The sequence below is a fragment of the Heliangelus exortis genome, chromosome 2 (assembly GCF_036169615.1).
Source record: "Heliangelus exortis chromosome 2, bHelExo1.hap1, whole genome shotgun sequence".
Lineage (NCBI taxonomy): Eukaryota > Metazoa > Chordata > Aves > Apodiformes > Trochilidae > Heliangelus > Heliangelus exortis.
The window spans coordinates 66,651,147-66,672,590 of NC_092423.1; the positions used below are offsets into that span (position 1 = coordinate 66,651,147).

General features: G+C 39.9%; 1 protein-coding gene across 5 annotated transcripts in view; it reads right to left on the reverse strand.

The window, feature by feature from the left end:
• The window catches only part of FARS2 (phenylalanyl-tRNA synthetase 2, mitochondrial), a 232,609-nt gene that overhangs the window by 24,945 nt on the left and 186,220 nt on the right, over nt 1-21,444 (reverse strand). The window contains exon 7 of one of the 5 annotated variants that reach the window (XM_071736508.1): nt 2,179-2,223. The exons of the other annotated variants lie outside the window; for them this stretch is intronic. Within the exon in view, the coding sequence (XP_071592609.1) occupies nt 2,217-2,223 (7 nt within the window). The 3' untranslated portion in view covers nt 2,179-2,216. Of the gene's footprint in view, nt 1-2,178; nt 2,224-21,444 lie in introns of those variants that run through there. 5 annotated transcript variants of the gene reach the window in all.

Here is a 21,444-nt window from a genome sequence, read left to right on the forward strand (position 1 = left end):
TCTACTTCTGCAACTGATATTCATCCAACATCTTTTAATTTAGTATAGAAGTTTCTTCCTGAACAACCACAACCTAGCTCGTTGTTTCCAATAATTTTATTGACTACTGTGAAGTTACCCTAAGACAGATCTAGACAACTTTTGAAAAAATTAACTGTGTGCTTCTTGGATCTAGTAATCTAGAAGTCAGTTAAAAAGTAGTGCTTCATTATACCACAGGAAAAAAACCTCAAATAGCAAGAGGTGAAATATGGGGGCTGAGCCTTAAACAATTTACAGTAACAGAGGGATTAGTGCTACAGCTGGATCAAGAGCTCTCTGATCCTTTCAAGCCACCAATACCAGTGGGCTTATGAACTGAAGCAGAAAGGTTTCATTCATACATTAGTGTAACCTTCTTGCAAACCTACAGGAGCTCTTTTACTCAAGAGTTTCTTGTGTCAGTGATTATTTATCCACTTTTGTCATAAAAGATTTCCTTTTACAAGTTTTGAATGTGATGTCTTTTAAGTGCATTGGATATCCTTGTTATGTCTGCAACTCAGTAAGCATGAGCATGCAGCCAGCCTTCTCTGAACTACTCATTATTTTTACATTCCTCTATCTTGTCACCTGTCATCTGTTTCCTCCCTGGCCTAAGCAGTTCTAATACATTTAATTCATCCTCATGTCTTGTGCATTTCCACATCTCAGACAACTTCTGTCTCCTGGATATTTTTTGCCTGATGTTTGTCAAGATGCAGGGACTAGTTATGACCACACCTTCTCACAAGGGAGACAGGCCCAGGATTTATATAATACCACTGCAATATTTACAGCTGCATGCAACCATGTTTCTCTTCATTTTCTTCAATGAGGAGAAGAAGCAATCAAATGGATAGGAAAACAGATTGAAGTGCAGGATGTATTGTTTCATCCTCAGCTGAAAAACAGTTCTCCTTCAGGACTAATAGTGAGTTGAAAAGACTGTTCCCTCCAACATTACCAGAACACAAGCAATTGCAGTGTTAGGTAGCACCTTTCTTTACGTGTAAAGTAATAAATTACACCAATCACACTTCCTAGACCATCAATAAAAATTTGTTCCTAAAATGACTCTGTATATTTAAAATTCATCATCATATGCAAGAACTACAATATACTCCATTTTGATAGGCATTTATTCCTCTTCAGCCATGTTCCCCAATGAATTTTATTGCTGTCATTGCTCTTCTTCCCTGCAATGAGTTTAACTCATTCTAAAATAAGGCTTAAGGGCTTGTAGGTCACACAGGAGCTGAATTTCACAAGGGATTATATATTTTTGTTATCAGCACAGTCACTTTATTCAGTCTGAGATCCCTTCAAAAATTCTGGCAACTTACTGCAATTTACAGGCTCATATTGCTCCAACCTCCTTCATTCTCAAACACATTTAAGCTTTATTACCCCTCCCAGAGCTACTGTTTGCAGGTATCTTTCTGACAGATGGCACATCCAGACTACAGACAGTGCAGAGGTGTCTGAGCTAGTGCATTAGACCTAGGGTTGGAGCTGCAACAGCACAGTGCCTGGTGCAGGATGATTTACCCTGCTTCATCAGAGGTAGATCAACCTACACTTACCACAGTCTGGTGCTTAGGCTATTTCCAGAACAAGGCGACACACTTAAGCCTGGATGAGATATCCAAGGAACTCAGAAGCTGATTAAATTTGATCTCTGATGAGTAAATCATTTAGGTATTCTAAAATATGCAAGGCATGCTTAATGGCTCCCTGCTTTGATGGCTTGAAAAATTTCAGTGGCTTTTTGTATTTTCATCAGTCTCAAAAGCACTGCATTTACCTATTCAGTTACTCTCTGAAGACTCTGCCACACTTCCCCTGCTGTCAGCAGACATCACAGGGACAGTGTCAGTCTTGTTGAAGTCTATAGCAAATGGCTGCTGACTTCTCTGAGGCCCACATTTCATCCCACAGGGTCAGAAAATTCTTCAGACTCACAATGGTGCAAGTTCTCACAGGCCTTCCCCAGAGCCTAACAGAGGTATGAAGCAGGTTTGAAAATCAAGGCATCCAAGACACCTCTGAATCCTTGCAACAGGCTGATTCCAGGGGTGTAAATCAGAAACCAACAGCGATGCTCCCACAGCCCAGTGCCCTTGGCAGCATGGATACCTGCAGCTGGGATGCCTTGGAGGAACAGAGAATCTCTTGCAGATTCTCACTTAGAGTCCTCAGAGCCTGTAACCAGCAAGAGAAGGTCATGAGGAGGACTGATGCTCATTAATGCAGAAGCTGTGATTTCCATTGGCCCTGTGTATGTTTTAAGCAGGAGATTTCTATTACTATTTATAGAAGCCAGCATGGCTCAGCTTCCTCTGTAAAAGCAAGACAAATGGTGCTTATGAAGGCAGCACATGCTACCTCTTTTTAAGTGCCCTTTTCAGCTAAATTTTAAAAATGAGGCAAACCTGCACCTCCAGGTCAAACATTGCAGTTCCTTCGAAATCCAGGAAAACTAAAGCATGCCACTACTATAATTCCCCAGGCTGGCACTTAGTCATCAGTCAAAGCTACTCTCACAGCACAGAAGTAGATTTCTTTCTCCTCCATTGCTCTCTAATGTTATTGAAATAAAAATAGATGGAACTGTGATTTCTCACATCTGATGTTGAGTCCCTGTCTAAGTACTAAACTTTGGCTTCTTGCAGAAGATGTATCTTCTAAAAAACACACTATATCTGTGCTGGAGCTTCCCTCATAATTCAGGCAAAAGTTAGTAGCTGTTACAGCCCGCTACACACAGGCTGATCTACTTCATGCCACTTAACAGAATGAAAGGTTCACTCTCATCCTGTATTTGCTTTAACAAATAGCTTCAAATTCTTTTGCCAGCAGCAACAATGGTTTTAAACAAGTCATTCTCTCTTCCACAGGTGTGAATTATAGCTTAAGAAAGCACCCACTCTTCAAAATTTTACAACACAGGACACAAGCAGCTGCAACACTCAAAAATCTCTCTGGTCCTTCAAGCATCACCTGTTCTTCAAGGTATCCAAGTTTGTTTCAAGGTATCCAAATTTCTTTCCATACAACACCGAACTTGAAAGATTTGTTGCAAAAAATAAATTTAATTGGTCATGTTTCTGGAGTTTCTGAAATTTGGTAAAGGCAATTTGAGAAGTCTGGAACATCAGGGAGCCTGATGTCCATATGCACAGGAACATGCAAATGCCTCCATCCAGCTGAGCTGAGAAGCATGAATACCATCACTGACCTAAGCTGACAGCAAAGCCACTTCTGAAAATTTTACTCCATATTACTGAAGAGTAATTATTCCTTCAAAACATCATTTGCTTCCAAGCAAGTAAGGTATACCATTTAGTTACCTACACTGGATTTGCTTAAAATCAGTATATCAAATACAAAAATCACTTAGCTTAAGATGCTATTTTTAATGAAACAGCTTGATGAATTCTGCAGTGGGGAAAAAAATAGCAACTTCTTAATACATTTAAATAACTGAGAAAATGTGGTGTTTACAATCATATGGGAATCTTAAAAATAAATAAATAAATCAAGGTTTAGCTTATAAATCATTTAAATTTAAATCAACAAATAATGTTTGGGGATATAATAAATAAATAAAACCCTAATGCTTAGGTTTCAGTTGAAATCTGCTTTAAGCTTTTTTGAGTTTCCTTCTTTGCACAAGACCCAGGAGATGTGGACCCATGTGAATGGGAACAAGCTTTACATGACTCCCCATGATCCAAAATCACCATGTTTTATTCAGTGTAATAAATACTGGCAATACTAATGATTTGCCTGGTAGACACATTTACAATACTGCAAGGATTTTATGAAATTATATCACTTTTGCCCAACTGATGGTGCTTAACATTCAGTCTCAAAAATGCACTACTTTATATTCCTTGAGTTTCCCTCATAGCCAATGATTTTTCCTCCTCACTGTTGCCACTTCAATCTGTGAATTTAATTTGTACTAGCTACTACACTGACATGCTCCATTTTAATTTTATGGGTATGTGTAAAGAATTATTGGTTGAAGGTAGTTTGTCATACAAGCATATGAAAGCATTCAGTGAAATGCTCCAAGCATTCAGGAGAGAAAGAGCCAGATTCAGTGGCTTTTCCTCTATTACCTGAGGGCTAATAATTCGGCCAGCATCTCCTAGAAGACATTTTGAAAGATAATGTTGAATACTGACAGACTGATAGTCTGATACAGCATCTTCCATGGTAAGATGAAGCAGCACCTGTGTATGTAGCAGAAAACCAAACCACTCTTGCTTTGTATGTTATTCATTTTGTTTATTATTTTTAACATCCACTGTCTGTCCCTTCTCCTTTATCTCAGGGATGTATCAACCTAGTCAGGCTTGGTCTTTGTCAGGCTCATACCACAATCTCCTCTTAATTAGGGTCCTTCTTATACTGTAGATTTCTTTGCACCTCAGTTTCTATCTGGACAGGCTGCTTACAGCTGCTCAGACAATATCTGCATCAGAAGACTGCAGACATTTGAAGACACTCGTACAGGTGGTAACATTCTGGCTTGCAAATAAAATCTCACCCTAAGTTACTCCAAGTGCATCTTCGTGGCTCAATTTTTTGCTCATTTGCTCATTGACAGGAGCATTTTAACGAAGATGTGAGAAAAAAAGAGAAAGGTCAAAGCTGTGTGCATTGAAAACACCAACTACAGTTTCCAGGCTGGGAAATCTGGCACTTCCAAGGCTTCTGATCCCAAATGCTGTGAATGCTAAAGAAAAAAAGACCATTAATTAATATAAGGCCCTGGTGGCCAGGCCCTAAATACTCCATGGGTCTGCAATGTTCCAGCCTCATACTTTTTCTATCATTGTTAGGACTATATCAAGTCCAATCTGTTTCTTTTGTCCTATTATCCTAAAGCTACAGTTTTTTCATCTTTTATCCTCTTTACCTGTTTTTGCCCATATGCCCTCTGTCCATTTTGACATTATCTCACAATGAAGACTTGCTCTAGGGCAACATCTTTGCATGGTATCACAACCCCTTTTATCTCCACAGCCTGAAGAAGAGAACCAAACTCTCCCTCTGTGGAGTTCTTGATGCAGGAAGATATTCCTATTCAACTGAATTGCCATCCTAAGACTGACCAAAGACCTCCCTACCTACAAATAAGCACTCAGTAAAGCTGTACAGAATGAATATGGGATGGATGGCATGATAACAAATCTTTGTCCATGTGGGGTTGATACAGAGAGCCTGAGCCTGGCATGCTCCCATAGGAACACAGGGAGAATATTCAACTCCCTGAGAATGAATAGCTCAACAAACGAGTTATTAAGAATTTAACTACACAAGTCCCAAGAGAAAAACTATTGAAGCCTATTAAAAATGAATTTGAAATTGCTCCTCTATATGGAAAAGAGACTAAGTACCAGTGTTGCAGGACCTCTCTGGATTAGGAGAACGAGTTTATGGTACCCTGCAAAGTTTCTATTCCAGGAAGCCTGAGACAGCACTACTGAAAGAAGAATCCATTCTGCCTTCAGTGGAAAGTGCTAATCTTTCAGCAGTTCCCCCTGAAGTAATCCACCAGGATCAGCCAGGTTCTTCTGGGTGTAAGTTCATCTTACTGACATCAAAGTAGGTCCCATAAGATGCCACAGTTTAAGCAGCTCAGGAGCCAGATCAAATTCTCTTATTCTGGAAGCAGTGCTTGTTGTCCAGGCCAAACCACTTGGGGCTACAGCTGTGTGTCAGCATTGAGATGCTAGACATTGTAGGGCTAGAAAAGTTGATGATGCCAAGTGCAGGGTATACTATCTGGTCCCTGGAACACTGCTTGGTATGGAGGCTTCACAAAAACCCAGCCCAAGCCTTCAAAGACAGCTTTTCTGTAGAAATAGAAGGAAAACACCTACATTATATGTGGTCCTTCTCTCCAACTAATGCTTTCTGGGCGAATGCATCTTCATATACAGGCACTGTACTTAAGTTTCCAACCTCTACTTTTTATTTCACCTCCAAATACTTCTGCTTGAAAACGTTCTGATTACTGGAACACCTAATTACATTCTGCCACTACCCTGAAGACCAAGACAAGTGCACTTTATGTAGTGGACTTCATGCCCTCTGTGTCACTGCTAATGCCTTTCTCTCCTGAACAACCCATTTCTGGGACTCAATGATCATCTGGGGGGTTTGCTTTACCTTTGGGCTGTGATGGCCTTCAGTATTTTACATTAGTTTCCTGAACAAGACGCCTAGGTCCCCTGACAAAGTTCTTTCTCTCCATTTTAAAGAATGCAAATTGAAGAGTGCAGTGTCCTGTAGCGTATTTTTCAGGAACAGTGTGCAGACATTTCCAGCAAGTGCTCTTAAGGGGAGCTTTTTGCCAAGAATTGCCTCCTTCTCTAGTTGTGGTTTTGAGAAAGCGTATTTGTTTGCAATTGGCAGCAGCAGAGCAGAACTTTCAGTCCGGTACATATAATTACTGTATCCCCTGGCAGATGAACTAGAGGGGCTTCTTTTTTCCCAATAGGGTCTATACAGGTAAAGACGTAGCACTGAGCTTGTACCTACCACTCAGGATGGTAAGGTACAGTGAAATTCAAACCAAATCACTGAAAGTGATAGCACTAGACCCAGCAAGTGAAAATCAAGGGCCAAGGAGATATAAGGGTAGCAGAATCACTCAAAAAAACCAAACAGGAAGAGCAAGACAGAGCAAGGGACAGAGGGGTTAAAATTGTGAAATGATCAAAATATAGGAAGCAGAAAAAAGTTAAGCTCCGAGCCAGATTCCAGAGTAGACTTTAAAATGGCCTATGCTGCTAAACAAAAGATAGGTCATTTATTTATTTATTTACCCAACTCATACTCAATTGGAAAGCCAGCAATAGTGCTGCAAAAATAAAAACAGCATTAGAAAAGCTTACATTTTGATGAGCTTGTGCTGCCCTAATTTGCAGAAGCGCATTGACATTATGTGTGATGCGACTCCATAAACAAAATTAACATAGCATGGCTACCACTCAACAGTTCCATAACGTTTTATGCCTTCATACTACTTTGCAATATAAGCTTAATAAATTTATCTTCATAAGGTAGGCAAATCTGATTAGCCCTATTTTACAGATGAGTTAACTGGGACTTGTCAGAAGTGATGTCACCCAAAGTAACACAGAGATTTGAGGGAAAAGAGCATCAACTGGTAGAGCAGTCTGGGACCACAGAGCCTTTTCCATTTATTCTGGCCAATTACTGTGCAGGACTCTCTCATTCCTACCACAGTGTAAAATACAGAGGTCTGCCCATCTGTCTGTCAGCATTTTCATTTTCCCTCAAAGCATTATTAATAACCCCTTCCATATGATCTGATTGAGGAACCTGGTTTCTGCTGCACAAACCCACACCGGGCCCTGCAACTGTCTAATTTATTCTGCCAAATTAACCAGGACAAAGGAAGATGTCTTCTGATCTTCTCCAACCAGTAGAAAACCAGGCAGTCCCGAAGACACATAAAAAGGATTATTGCCCAGGGGAGAAGAGAAACAGTACCAGCAGCAACCCATCTCCTGCAAACCTTCCTGCTGTCGGACATCATGGTGGGCCTTGCCCTCCTTCACTGAAGGCACTTAATTGTGTTTGCCTCTCACTGCTTGAATCTACTACTGAAAAAAGTGTGTTTGAAACAATGACTGCTGCTTCACCACCCTTTCACTCAACTGCTGTGGAGCCACTGCTTTCTGGATTCATTGAGGGGTTTCAGTTTTCCCAGAAAGATTTCTTTTGCTATTGGCATTTCTTTTGACTCAGTATCATGTCACATCAGCCCACTGGAGAGGAGAATAAAAGATTCAACTGAGCAATGGCATTTTCTATTATGCTAGAACAGCTGTCAAGGGGAAGCTACATGCAAAGGGGAAAAGAGGGTCTTTCTAACAGGCATTCGAAACACCTAAATTAGTAGTGTTGTAGAATGACTTACCCCCATACAAATACAGGTTTCCAGATTCACACCTTTTTCTGTAGGTACTAAAATTCTCTACGAGCCTTCACGATATAAAAATGTCAACCACAGATATTAGTCAAAAATTATGACAGAAGTGTCACTCAGGAAGTAGAAGTAAAAAACCTGCAAAGAATCAGCTTTGTGAACAAGCACAATACAGAAAAATACAAATGAGTGCATCTTGCAAAACTGGTTTGTCTGCTGGTTGTACAACACAAACCATACATAGCAAGTGGGTAGTCAAGCAAGCAGGTAACTATCTGCAGTATCATCATTCAGAAAACCAAACAAGAATTCACAGCATGGTCCTGAATTCTGGTTTTATGCCCTTTTATCCCCTCCTAAAATTTACTGCATTCCAACTGCTGCATTGGAGGCAGGGAAATGTGTGTTGCACACCAATGCAGTAAAGGTGCCTTCTAAGAGCACAACATTAAAACACTTGTTTTGCCAAGATTTTCTCCTATTCACAACTAAGATCACCTGATTTCGTGGCATTTTAACAGTAGTCACATAAGACTGGGGCCTTACCTATGTCCTCAAGGGAGAAAATTGAACAAATTAGATCCAAAGTCTTCCTTCATTTGAAAGACTCCTGCTTTAGGTACAGCAGGTGATTTACTGAAGAGCTGACAGAAATTGCCAACAGGGGAATGGAGTATTTGCACATACAACATGGACAAAATACCACTATAGAGCCTAAGATTATTTCCACACAGTCTCTTCTCTCTTTACATTTGACTGCTGTCATTGGTAGAAAACAGTATCTACTAGATAAACAGCAAGTGCTTGGTCATGGAATCTCACTGGAATTATTCTTAAAGGAGAAAAGTTACTAGATAAATGCCAGTGCAATGTTAAAATTGTTGGTGTGCTTCATACATATACTCAGACAAATATACATTAGCCTAGAGCAGACAACCATTACTGTCACTTTTTGAACATGTTAAAATCTAAAGTAGGAGCAGAGGGGCAGTCTGAAGCCATAGTAATCAATATGTATTATGAAATTCCCTTCTAGTATCTTCAATAGGAAAAAGTCAAAACTGAAAAGCTGTATCATGGGTAGAGTGGAATACAGACAGACTGGGACATTTACTGCATACTGGAGGCACAGGTCACTGCAAAAGAGAATTTACTTCATCAGAGCCCAAAGTGAACAAGTACAAAAGGCTGGGACTAGCGAAGTAATGGAAAAAAACACAGATTGGATCAGCTATCCCCATGGGAAACAGCTTGCCTTGAAATATCTCATCTGCTGGAAGTGCTCTGATCTGGAAAGAAACTGCTCCACTCAAATCTCAGAGACTAGACCACCACTCACACGATAGACTGCTGAAAAGAACTTCTCCATTGACCTTAGGTCAATCACCTCGACAAAGAAGCAAAGACAGTCTCTGAGTCTAGAGACTCTGCTATTTGGCTACACGAGTTACTGTCAAAGAGGTTTAGGTAGACACTTTGCTTGTCTACTATGCTAGTATTTTTTGTTCAGTCTGATTCAGAGAGCTAGAAACTGGTTGTGAGGTGTCAGTTCAGATCAACTATCTATCTGTCTTTCTGCAAAACATCTTTCTGCAAACTTTGGAATTTGCACTCCTCATTTTCTTCAGAGCATGGTAGAGTTTAGTTCAAGCTAATCTCTAGGACATCCCTTTTGCTCTTCCAGAGTCCCCCACAACATTCTGGTGTCTTGTTTATCTATTTGCTTCAATTTTTCTGTCCTTGGAAGCCAACCACAGTTGCCAGATGACTGACAGAGAGGCATGACTGACCCTTAAAATGCTGGAAGGACAGGTTTGGTTTTTCAACATGGGATTACACAAAAAAGAATAAAAATTTGAAGTTTGCGTGTTAGGATAATATTTTATTGAGGAGCTTATGGCATTAAGAACACATTCACTCACTCAAAAGCATTTCAAATGTCTGTTATCCACCTGCAGCAATTGTTAACATATTCTAAATCAATTTATGCCTTGAAGCTACAGCAAGCAAAAATGGTTTGAGTAAACCAAAGTCATCTCAAAACAGCTTGCTCTTCCCTTCAGCCTAAAAGAAACATATCCTCTAGCACTGGTAGATTGGAATGGTGCTTCCAGATGACTTAAAATGGAAACAAACCCCAAACAGTGCTCAGTGCCTTTCTTCAGTCTTTTGATGCAGACCTTACCTGACATGAGATGTGCTTTATGTCTTCAAAGTAGCAGTGCAAACTAAGTAATTAATCCTCACAAGGTGGGACGGGTCAGTAGTATCATCCCGAGATAGACAAGTTAACATTAAAACTCAGAACTACCTCAGCGCCTCAAATGGCATTCTGGGCCCTTCTGTCAATGTCTTAAAGGCTTCAAAATCAAATGCTCTCATTTTACATATACTAAAATTATTTGATTTTGTGTTTAAAAAGCAGCTCTAAAAATCTCCGAGTGGGCTTTGAAAGAGTTAGAGGACTTCTTTTCTTCTTTCTGTACGTCCATCCTGCTAATCAAAGGTATGGAAGTCATAACATTTGCCTTGCTACTTTGTTTTCACATTATGTTCTCAACAGAACTTGACCTGCACAACTTTGCCACTTAGAAGTCTTGAACACCAGGCCACTTATTTCTGAAGGCTGAAAATTGCAACTGACAGTTTATTGTAAATGAGAGATTTGCACCAAGCAATTAGGAGGTGAACATTTCTCCTTTTAACTCCTGACAGGTTTTTTTTTCACTCCCTTCAGGCAAAGTGTTAAAGTGCTGCTCTGCTCCTACCACCAACTCTGAAGATACACCACAGGATTCCAGTTCTGATTCCATCACTTATTAATTTGCCAGTTTGTTAAGAAAGACATTTTGCAAAATGCCAGGCTCCTCCTGGAGCCTCTTCAACATTATGTTGTCTTTTTACATATCTCTCTACAGGTATGTTGGTGATAAAAGGAAGACTAGGAAAAATGTGTGCCCTATCCAGAAGGATCCAGGAAACCAGGTTACTCAGAATACAAAGAAGGCTGAGGTACTCAGCAACTCTTTTTTCCTTAGTCTTTACCTGCAGGAGCTCAAGTCACACAATTGAAGTCACAGAAGGCAAAGGCAGGGACTGGGAGAATGAAGAAATACCCACTGGATGAGAAGAGCAGGTTTGAGACCATCTAAGGAACCTGAAGGTACACAAGTCCATGGGACCTGATGAGATGCATCTACATGTCCTGAGCACTGACAGATGAAGTTGCTTGGCCACTATAATAATTTTTGAGAAGTTGTGGCAATCTGGTGAAGTTCCCACTGATTGCAATAGTGGAAACATAGCCCCCATTTTAAAAAAGGGAAAAAAGTAAGACCCAGGAAATCAGCCTGGGCCAGTCAGCCTCACCACTGTGTCCAGCAGGATCATGGAATAGATCCTCCTGGAAACTATGCTAAAACACATGGAAAATGTGGAGGTGATTTGTGACAGCCAACATGTCTTCACTAAGGGCAAATTGTGCCTGACAAATTCGGTGGCCTTCTATGATGGGGTTACATGGATAAGAAAAGAGCAACTGATATCACCTACCTGACTTGTGCAAAGCATTTAACACTGTCCCACATGACATCCTTGTCTCTAAATTGAAGAGACATGGACTTGAAGGATGGACCACCTGGTGGATAAGGCTGAATGATCACACTCAAAGAGATGCAGCCAATGACTCGATGTCCAAGCAGAGGTCAGTGATGAGTGGGCTTCCTCAGGGGTCAGCACTGGAACCTGTCACTGTTTGATGTCTTTGTCAGTGACATGGGAAGTGGAACTGATTGCACCTTCAGCAAGTTTGCTGACAACACCAAGCTGTGTGGTGTGGCTGACGTGCTAAAGGGAAGGGATGCCACCCAGAGGGACCTTGACAGGCTTGACAGGTGGCCTCATGCAAACCTCATGAAGCTCAATAAGGCCAAGAGCAAGGTCCTGCACATCAGGGCAATCCCAAGCACAAATACAGGCAGAGCAGAGAATGAATTAAGAACAGCCCTGAGATAAAGGACTTGAACATGTTGGTTGATGGAAAGCTCACCATGAGTCAGCAATGTGTAGTTGTAGCCCAGAAAGCCAATCGTATCATGGGCTGCATCCAAAAAAGGCATGAGGGAGATGATTCTCCCTCTCTACTTCACTCTCATGCAACCATCCCTCGAGTACCATGTTCAGCTCTGGGGTTCCTGACACAAGAAGGACATGGAGCTGTTGGAGCAAGTTCAGAGGAAGGCCACAAAGATGACTGGGAGGCTGGAGTACCTTTGCTATGAAGACAAGCTGAGAGAATTGGAGTTCATCATGGAGAGGAGAAGGCTCTGGGGATACCTCCTAGGAGTCTTCCAGTACCTGAAGGGGGTCTACAAGAAAGCTGGAGTTTTTACAAGGGCATGTAGTGATAGGATCAGGGGGAACAGTTTTAAACTGAGAGAGGGTAGATTTAGATTACATGTTAGAAAGAAATGCTTCACTGTGAGGGTGATGAGACACTGGAACAGGTTGCCCAGGGAAGATGTCAATGCCCCATCCTTGGAGGTGTTCAAGGAGAGATTGGATGGGACTATGAGCCACCAGGTCTAATGTGAGTTGCTTCTGCCCATGCAGAGGGGTTGGAACTAGATGATCTTTAAGGTCTTCCAACCCAGTATTATATTATTCTGTGATTCTATGAATCCTGCCACTATATGATGGTACCCAATGACAGTAAACAATGGACTCCAGCTCATCTTCCCATAGCTGGGCTACCTCTGCCTCACTTGCCACAGTCAAACTAAATTCACTGCAATATCAAGCCTGGGCCAATACACTGGTGAGGAAAGTGCTGTTTTCAGACAGTTCAATAACACCAAGCCAGGCCAGAGGAAAGAGATGCAGAACTGGCTGAGAGAGTGAATACTGCACTCTGCTGAGAGAAAGCATAAAATTCTGAAGCAGTACATTCTGCAGCAAACCAACTGATACGGTATCTGTGGATTGACTGCAATGAAGGGAGAAGAAAGCCAAGGACTTCACACAAGAGAAACTGCAGCAGAAGCTGCTAGAACAGGGCCATTGGGGAAAATTTCCTACCGTTTTGCTTGGACCTTGATGACTCCTGGCTCTTCACTCTGTGCTCTCTTCACCTCAGCCTCACTCTGCCTCAGAGCACTTGAAGTCATTTTAGTTTTTGTCTTTTTCTCATGTGTTTAGTCTTTAGCAATCTTTTCCAAGCAGGTTTGGCTTTTTTGCTGGGTTTTTTGGTTGGTTGGTTGTTTTTCTGCTTTGTTTTGCTTTCAAGAACTACTATCATGATGTGGTCCTGCCCTTGGTTGCTCTGTAGGCATTATTGTGTTATGCGTTGTCACTCATCAACATGGGTACCAATAACATAATTTTTACCAATGGATTTGTGTTAAAAAGACAAAGAATGGCATAATTAAAAGACAGTGCTAAGTGGTAAAGATGATCTCAAGTCAGCCAGGACTAACTAAACCATACCTCCTCTGGGTATTGTTTGTGCAACCATGCATATGCTGAAGCAAAAGGGAGCATCCTGAGACAAGAAGACACTGTCTTAGAAAGGCAGTGGGACAGTTACTGTCTGCCTGTATGCTGGGGAGAACTGCACATCCAGTTTGGTAGGTCAGCTTATGATGGGAGACAGCATCCTTTGAAAGAGACTTTTTCTTTCATCCTATTTATGGCTTCATGTTAAAGACTGTTAGCTGGTGTCCCAGCTCAGATTCCCTTACCCTACTGCAGAGTGAGGGAAAGGGTCATGGCAAACATCCCAAATTCAATTTTTTAAGCATTGATGATACTCTAGGAATAAGAAAAGATGCTCAGTCAGGAGGCTGAGAGTGGCACTATGATTTTTTTGCCTCAGTCATGTACTGACAGCAAGTCTTCAGCAAGCATGCTGAACAAATTTGATTACTCATGGTCCTTCAGCCTAGCAGAATTCCTTCAAAACTCAGAAATGAGTCCTGGAGGTAGCTTATGAGGAAGCCCTTATGTTGGCCATGCTAAGTATGGCATTGTGCTTGCCTCTTGAATTGCCTTGTCTGACAGAGGTTGAAGGTCCTTCACGTTCCCACTTTACTGTGGCCTACTGTGGATCTTCAGTGACACACAGCCTCCTTTGCAGCTATTACTATCCATCTGTTTTGATGTAGTCCATCAAATCTTTGAGGATGTTGATTCAGACCTACTGATGTGCACAGATTACTTATTTTCTGTTCAGCCGGTTTGTCAGCCTAAAAAGACATCTCTTTTTTAAGAAAGCACAAATGGAAACATTCTTCTTGACATTTTGCATTACAAAGCCTAAATTTTCAGCCTAATTGAAGGTGGTGATTTTGTATCAGGATGATTTTTCCACAAAACTGAGCTGAATGGTTCAACATAGACAGTGATTATTTTAAAACAAACAAACAAACAAAAAAACCCAACGACACTGATTCCAATTTAGACTTGGCAAACATCAAACAACCAGAAAGATTTGTGTGGATCTTCATATGCACATTATCCTCTTTGGCTTCCATCCTCTCACATGCACTATTTGCTCTGGGATTTACTGAATCTCTGCTTTCAATATCTAGATGAAAGAAGAGCTATCATTTTTTACCTTTGAGGCAACACTTACTGAATATAGTCCCAAAGATACATTCACTATTTTCACACTGTAGTCATACAGTGATTTTCATTAACTAATTACACAAACATGCTCATTTGCTTAGTCCTTGTAATTTCCAGCCCCTTAAGTGTCTATTTTTCTTAGGATATATCACCTTACAAACAATTTTACCATCTAACCTAGTAGATTGATTCAGTTTTATTTTAAATTCCTATTGTGAGAATTTTTGCAGACCTTTTTTCAAACTGTCTGGTACCAGTAACTACTAAATAACTCAGACATAACCAGTCTCCTTGCACCACTACCCTCTCTTACACCATCAGTACACCAAGCAATGTAAAATCCTAATGTGAATGAAGCAACAGGTGAGAGAAAAGTAAAGATACTGACAGCTTTCTCCTACATATACATACATTACTTTGGAAATACTAACGCTATGTATGTGTTTTTATATATAGATGTTAAAAAAAATTTTAAATGGGGTTGAAAAACCACAGAAGATCAAGATAATTCATTCTGAATGTGAATAATTTTCTGCTCCACAGATATCTTAAGTTATAAACTCTATTCATAGGCTTGAAACTATGACTTCAAAAAGTTGCTACAAATTCTATCTATTGACAGCAGACTTGGTTTCCAAATGTGGGTAATGCCAGAGTGCAGTTTATTCATCAACAGATAACGAAAAGAGTGGGGGTTTATCAGCAAAAGCAACATTATCCTCCAGTGCTGGAGCTAGGCACATGCTGCCAACTCAAGACAGGGTATTGACAGGATACTGCTGTGAGAGATTTGTTTCCCCCAAGCACATATGACAACAAGGTGATGATATCAAGCACTGCCTGGTGAAGGAGAGTAATGAAAACAAGAAAAGGGGAAAAAAAATACAATCCAAGAACAAGTCTAATGAATTGGGAAGTGTTCACAGACTCTGCTAGCTTTTCTATTTTAGTCATGTTTGGTTTGTTGTGGTTTTGGTTTTGTTTTGGTTTTGTTTTTCTTTCTTTAATTTGCTGTTATTCCTCAAAAGGCTTTGAGTGGCACTATGGCACACAGCTAAAATTGCTTTACTCAGCACTCATTATATTTCATCTTCTTTCATCTGAGGACAAAAAATTATGCAGCAAATGCACTGAAGGGTTTAACTCTAATACAGCCTCTCCTGTTACCTCTTCAAAGTCCTCTGAAACACTGGCTTGTAGTTCTTCCTGACAATCCCCTCAACTGTAGATCAGGGAAATCGTCCTTACCACTTTCCAGTTTCTGATGCTGGGATTCCCCTTTCCACTCAGTCAGGATCATTTCTCCTCACCTTTACCTCCCTTAAAAAGTCACATCCTGAGGGTCCAGTGCTAGAGGGATGCTACTCTCTCACAGGGAATAAAAGCCAGCTCCATTAAATACCCAAAATAAGCCAGAACCAAAGGCACAGAAAAGTACTGTCTTATTGTGCATTAAGCAAGATTATGACCCACGAGATCAGCTAATGTGGGCTGCAGAAATGCCTAAACTGGGCCATACAAGCAGACACTGTAATTAGCAATTTGCTTAGTCCACGTGTTGAGGAGGCAGATGGTACGATTGAAGTCTGGGGATCCCAAGAAGTGGTGCTGCAAGTTAAGCCTGCTACAGATGGAGAGACATCAGAGCTGGCCCCACGTCAGCTGCTCAGACCCAGGCAGATTTATTGTCTCAGAACCAAGACTGCTGCACAAACTACACTGCTTCCAGGCCCAGCTCAGCTCTCCCAGGCAGCACTGGAAGTTAACATCTTGCAGACCAGGGTTGGCTTTGCTCTGGATAGTGGCCCCTGCAAGTCTTGGCATCAGCCTCTACTACCCACAGGCTGATCAGAAATTGCCTCTTGTTTGAGGTGCTTCTGTCCCCAGAGCCACAAGTAACAGAGAACTGGTTGTACACTCAGCTCATTGCTCCCCTAAGCAGCTTGACCAGAGATGCAAATGTTACTTTCCTTTCTATAACAGTTCTTTAAACATTTTTTATAACATTAATTGAAAATAAAAGCTGTACACAGTAATATAACTTTCAAAAGCAGTCAAAATGTGACTACAAGCACTCCCAGTTTGCTCTATGCTTTGAGTGCACCAGAGTGCTGAATATGCTTGTACCATATCTTCAGTAAACTAGCAAATGGGAGGAGTGCACATATTAAACACCAGAGCTCAAACCCCGCTGCTCTTAACCCTTTTTGAAGACCTCCTGTAGAATAGGTCCAAGGCTGAAATTAGCCCAGCTGTCCAAGCAGATGAAATGCCATCTGTGCTATGAAACTAAGCCTTTTGTGCCTGTGGATAATAGCTTGAGTAGTAAGTAACTGTTGTGCAAAGCAGAAGAGTTTCCTAGAAATTTTGTGCTTACCATAACATAGAGGCTGCTTTCCTTCCTTGCCTACATGATTTGTATTTCACCTTTGAGAAGGGAGGTCTTGTTCCTGCCTGAGAAATAACTGCACCCTTCTACACCTTTGACAGACTCGCATTAATCACACATCTTAGTGTCTTTTGACAGTAACACATGAAAAATTATTACATCCGTGGCAAGGCAGGTGAAAATAAAAGGCATTCATGGGCATCTGCCCCATGGACTGTGTATTTACTTTCCATGCTATGCTCAAATAAAACACTGAATCGCTCAGTTTCGTGCACACAGAAAAGACTACAGCTAAATAAGTTGTTACTATTTCATAGTAACAAAAAGATGCCAGTCCTGTCTGCAAAACTAAGTAAATGCAAAAAACATAAAAGATAAACATGTATCAAACACCAAACATTTATTTGCTCCACATTGATCACTCCAGGTTTCTTACTGGTTGATTTCCAAGTCACACTTCACTATGGTTCAGTCATAAAGATTTCAAGTGTAGAAGCATCAATAGGCCTCATATTGCAAATGCTTGGGCTAATTGCAAACAGAGCTTGCCACCCCCTGGAGAAAACATTACTCTTTTCTGTACCTTCAGACCTAAAGGCTCAAATTAAAGTCTGTCTTCCCTTCCTCTAAATACTAAACTAAAAGAAAAACATTTTGAAAACTAAGGCAAATTAAATCTGCCGAGGGACAGATCTATTTTACACTCTGGCAATTTTCCTGAGCTTTCACTTCTAATGTTTATTGTTTAACTTCATAAAATTGAGTAACTAGAGTAACAGCACCTCAAACACCTGAGAGAAACAACCCATTAAAACATGAAGCATGTTGTTAATAAAATACACTCATCAGAACACATTCTTGTGTTCTGATAATTTCCCCATAAACTCATGTAGTTTTAAGGCCAGTAAGCATCTCTAGTGACCATCAGCAAACCCAGGTTTTCTTCAATGGTTCATTATATCACTTCTCTTAAAAAAGATCTTGACATTACAGTTAAACGAAAAAGCAAAAGAAAGAACTTCAAATATGGCCAAATTGTTTCATAACCTTCCAGGGATTTGCAGAGTGATGACACAAGAAAATCCCAGCCATAACACTGCCACTTTCTTCCTCTCACTGGCACAAGCTTCTGCTACATCAGTCTGGAAGGCACAGGCAGAAAGGTTTCATCAAGATCAAGATGGATTGGGAGAAAGGCACAGTTTATAAGAGAAAATAAGCATCTCACTTTTAGGTAACGTGCTCTAGATACTGGTGAACCGTATGAGGAAAAAAAAGGCCAAATACACTAAAAAGCATATTTTTTTCCTCTCCTTGGTTTTCTCCACATCTGATGTGCAGCAACAATGAGTTAAGAAAAATTCTTACCTGTAACACATCATGATGGACCAAAACAAAACCCTGACAGATGATGCTATTTTCTTTCAGGTAAGCAGCCTTATCAATTCGCCACCACAGATTAATCCAGTGGACTGAAAGCTTTGTCTCCAATGAAAATACATTACCAAACATTTATTTTTTGTTGTTACATAGCAAATATCTGCCAAAGATAAGAATTCAACTCTAATTCAGGACACTGCACTCCACACACATCAGACATATGCCTTTTCTTCACAGGTTTCCAAGGAAGAATATTGTGCATGGTACCAACAGAACACAGAAAAAAAATCACATGGACTCACTGCAAGTTTAAGATACTAGACCCAAAAGTTAAGGCCCAAAAGTTAAGCATTTAATCACAAGATTGTCAAGACTAACTAACAGATTCCCTTCATGTCTTGGGTTTGGATGTCAAAACTGACTTTTTTTTAAAGGTCATAATTGTCAAAGGTTTGCTGCTCTCCACAGCTGGGGAATTAAGAAATCAGTCTTCCTAGTGTCAGCAGTATTTAACAAGTTAAGAGCTGGTTCTTGGGGTCTTTAGAAAACATGAATTCTACTCATTATTGATCTCCCTGTAGATAGTTATTTCTTTTTTATATTTCTAGTTCATTTTATGTAGAAATTGCTACAATTCCTTTTAACATTCCTTCTGGAATCTTCCTGACTCTTTCTGGAGTCATTTCAGGTCAACTCTGTTTGCTGGCAACACTTGTTTAAATACAGTACATTTGAAGTTCTTCTTTGAACATGGGCTGGATAGAGAAATTCAAGATAAAAAGAGCAAAACTTTAGAAAGTTTTTTATTCAGAATGGGTTGCTTTATCAACAGGATAATTGTTTTTCTGAAAATTACACACTTGAATTGTGAAATTCGCAGTTAATTGTAAGAGCAATCTTAGCTCAACCTCATTCATTTTATGCATCACTATTTTTTTTCTAAAGCATGCTGTTTCTCCATCTGAAAGTCACTTTTCAGAAAAATTACCTTGACCTGAAGTCCGACCTTCAAATTAAAAAAACCTTCCATTTTATAAACACATACACAGTAGTGTAAATGGCCAGTAAGTCTCCCCACAGAAAACCAGCTAACTGTGCAAGAATAATCTCTATCTCAGTATAGTTTTTCTGTAATCCGTTTGGATAGGACTCTTTTTTAATTCACAAAATTTGTCTGAGCATTCAGGATAAGCTTTTGGCTCCATTTGTGAACAAGTATCAAATGTGAAAATGAACGATACATTTCAGGGACAGATCATCTTCCATCTAGAATTCACCCTGAAATTAGCCAAGGACTTTATATTTGCAGTTTGCAAGTAAATGTAAATCAAGTTCATTGTGAGTATGATATTAAAATGATGATTTAAAGACACTTTAAAGGATAACGGAAAGCTGATTAATCTAAATTTTGTTTAATGTCTTTTTCCTTTGTGCACTGAAAGCCACCACAGCTTTCTGCAGTTGCTGTTAAGGAGTGTTTTTCAAGAATGTTTTTCTTTCAGCTTAACTTTGCAGTTGGGAAGTCCATAATTACATAAGTATCATGAATTACTATAGGCTAAAAAGAGGATTAAGAAATAGCATGCTTTTGTTGTACACACAAATAGAGCACACAGACCAACTGTCAATAAAATAAGTATATCATTTAGCAAGGCAAAATGCAGAGCAAGGCCAACCAGTCAGATTATTATAATTTAAAATGTTTCTGTCCTGAACAGGCTCTGAAAGAAACAGTGCTGCAAGACTTAACTAAATGGTTTAATTTCCCTCAATATAAAGGGCTATTTTCTGTTCCAGATTTTTTCTTTATTAGTGCTGAGGCATCTAAGAACTTGGTCATCTGTATCACATTTTTGTGGTTTTTTTTTTCCTGGTGTAAATCACCTCCAACTACCAATAAGCTGCCTGACCAGATGTGCATTGTCAGTCCATCTTTATTCCCTCATTCCCTGCCCCAGTTCTTCTGCAAAGGTTATCTGAGCAGCAGAAAACATGTAAGCAGGACACTGCAGTTTGAAATAATCACTGTCTAGTTCCTGCAATACCAAGACAGGAGAGTAACGTAATACTCATTTGTAAATGAGAATTGCACTCTGTACTGCCTTCTTAGCACAGAATAATGGCAATCTTTGGGCTTTTACCACCAGGGTGGTACAAAAGAAAAACAGAAGCAGAGGCAGAGCAGACCAAATCACTGATCACCTAGAAGAGAATGAGACAGGATGGGGAATAACCAGCAAACAGCTCCTATTGTGAAGATTAATACATACAAATGGCTATGTCGTGCATATTTATGCATCTCACTATCTACTGCAAATCAACAAAAACCATAAAGTTAAAACGAGTACACTGTGCTTACTAAATCTATAGCCTGTGGAATTTACAACTCTGATCCACTTTATAAGATGCCTATGGAAAAAATATTTTAAATTTATGTAAAAAGCAAATGATTATTTCAACAGCAGACTTTGTTTGGAGCCTCCAAATTTTTTTTTTTTTTTTTTTTTTTTTTTGACAAACTACTTTATTCTTGAACAGCAAATTACTTCAACATTATTTCAGTAGAGGCTATTCCATGAATACAAAGAATAAATGAATCCCAAAAGCATTACAAAACTTCCGCTGTAAAAATGTAAATGGATTATCCCTCCATTAATATCTCACTAAACAGCAACACTTTAGAAGCAATCATTCTTTTGCTCACAACGTAAAAGCCAAATGATATTTTCTTCATAAATCATCTGACTATTATAAGACTGGTGTAAAAAGGGGTTGGGTCTAAAACAATAAAGTCTTTAGATCATCTTGCAAGGAGGTTTACAAGTACCACACCGATCTTTGCATCTCTTCTACACTCGAAGCAACATTGAACATTGCTCATATAACTGTTTAGAGAAAAGCATATTTTTGCACTAAATTTGACGTTCTACCCCCAGCTCGTGTCTATTTGATTTTTGTATAATAGTGATTTAAATACAAAATAAATTTTAATGTTCTTTTATTACAGCTGTCCTGTTGCACCTCTTAACGGAGGTGTCGGGCCTCCTGCTACAGT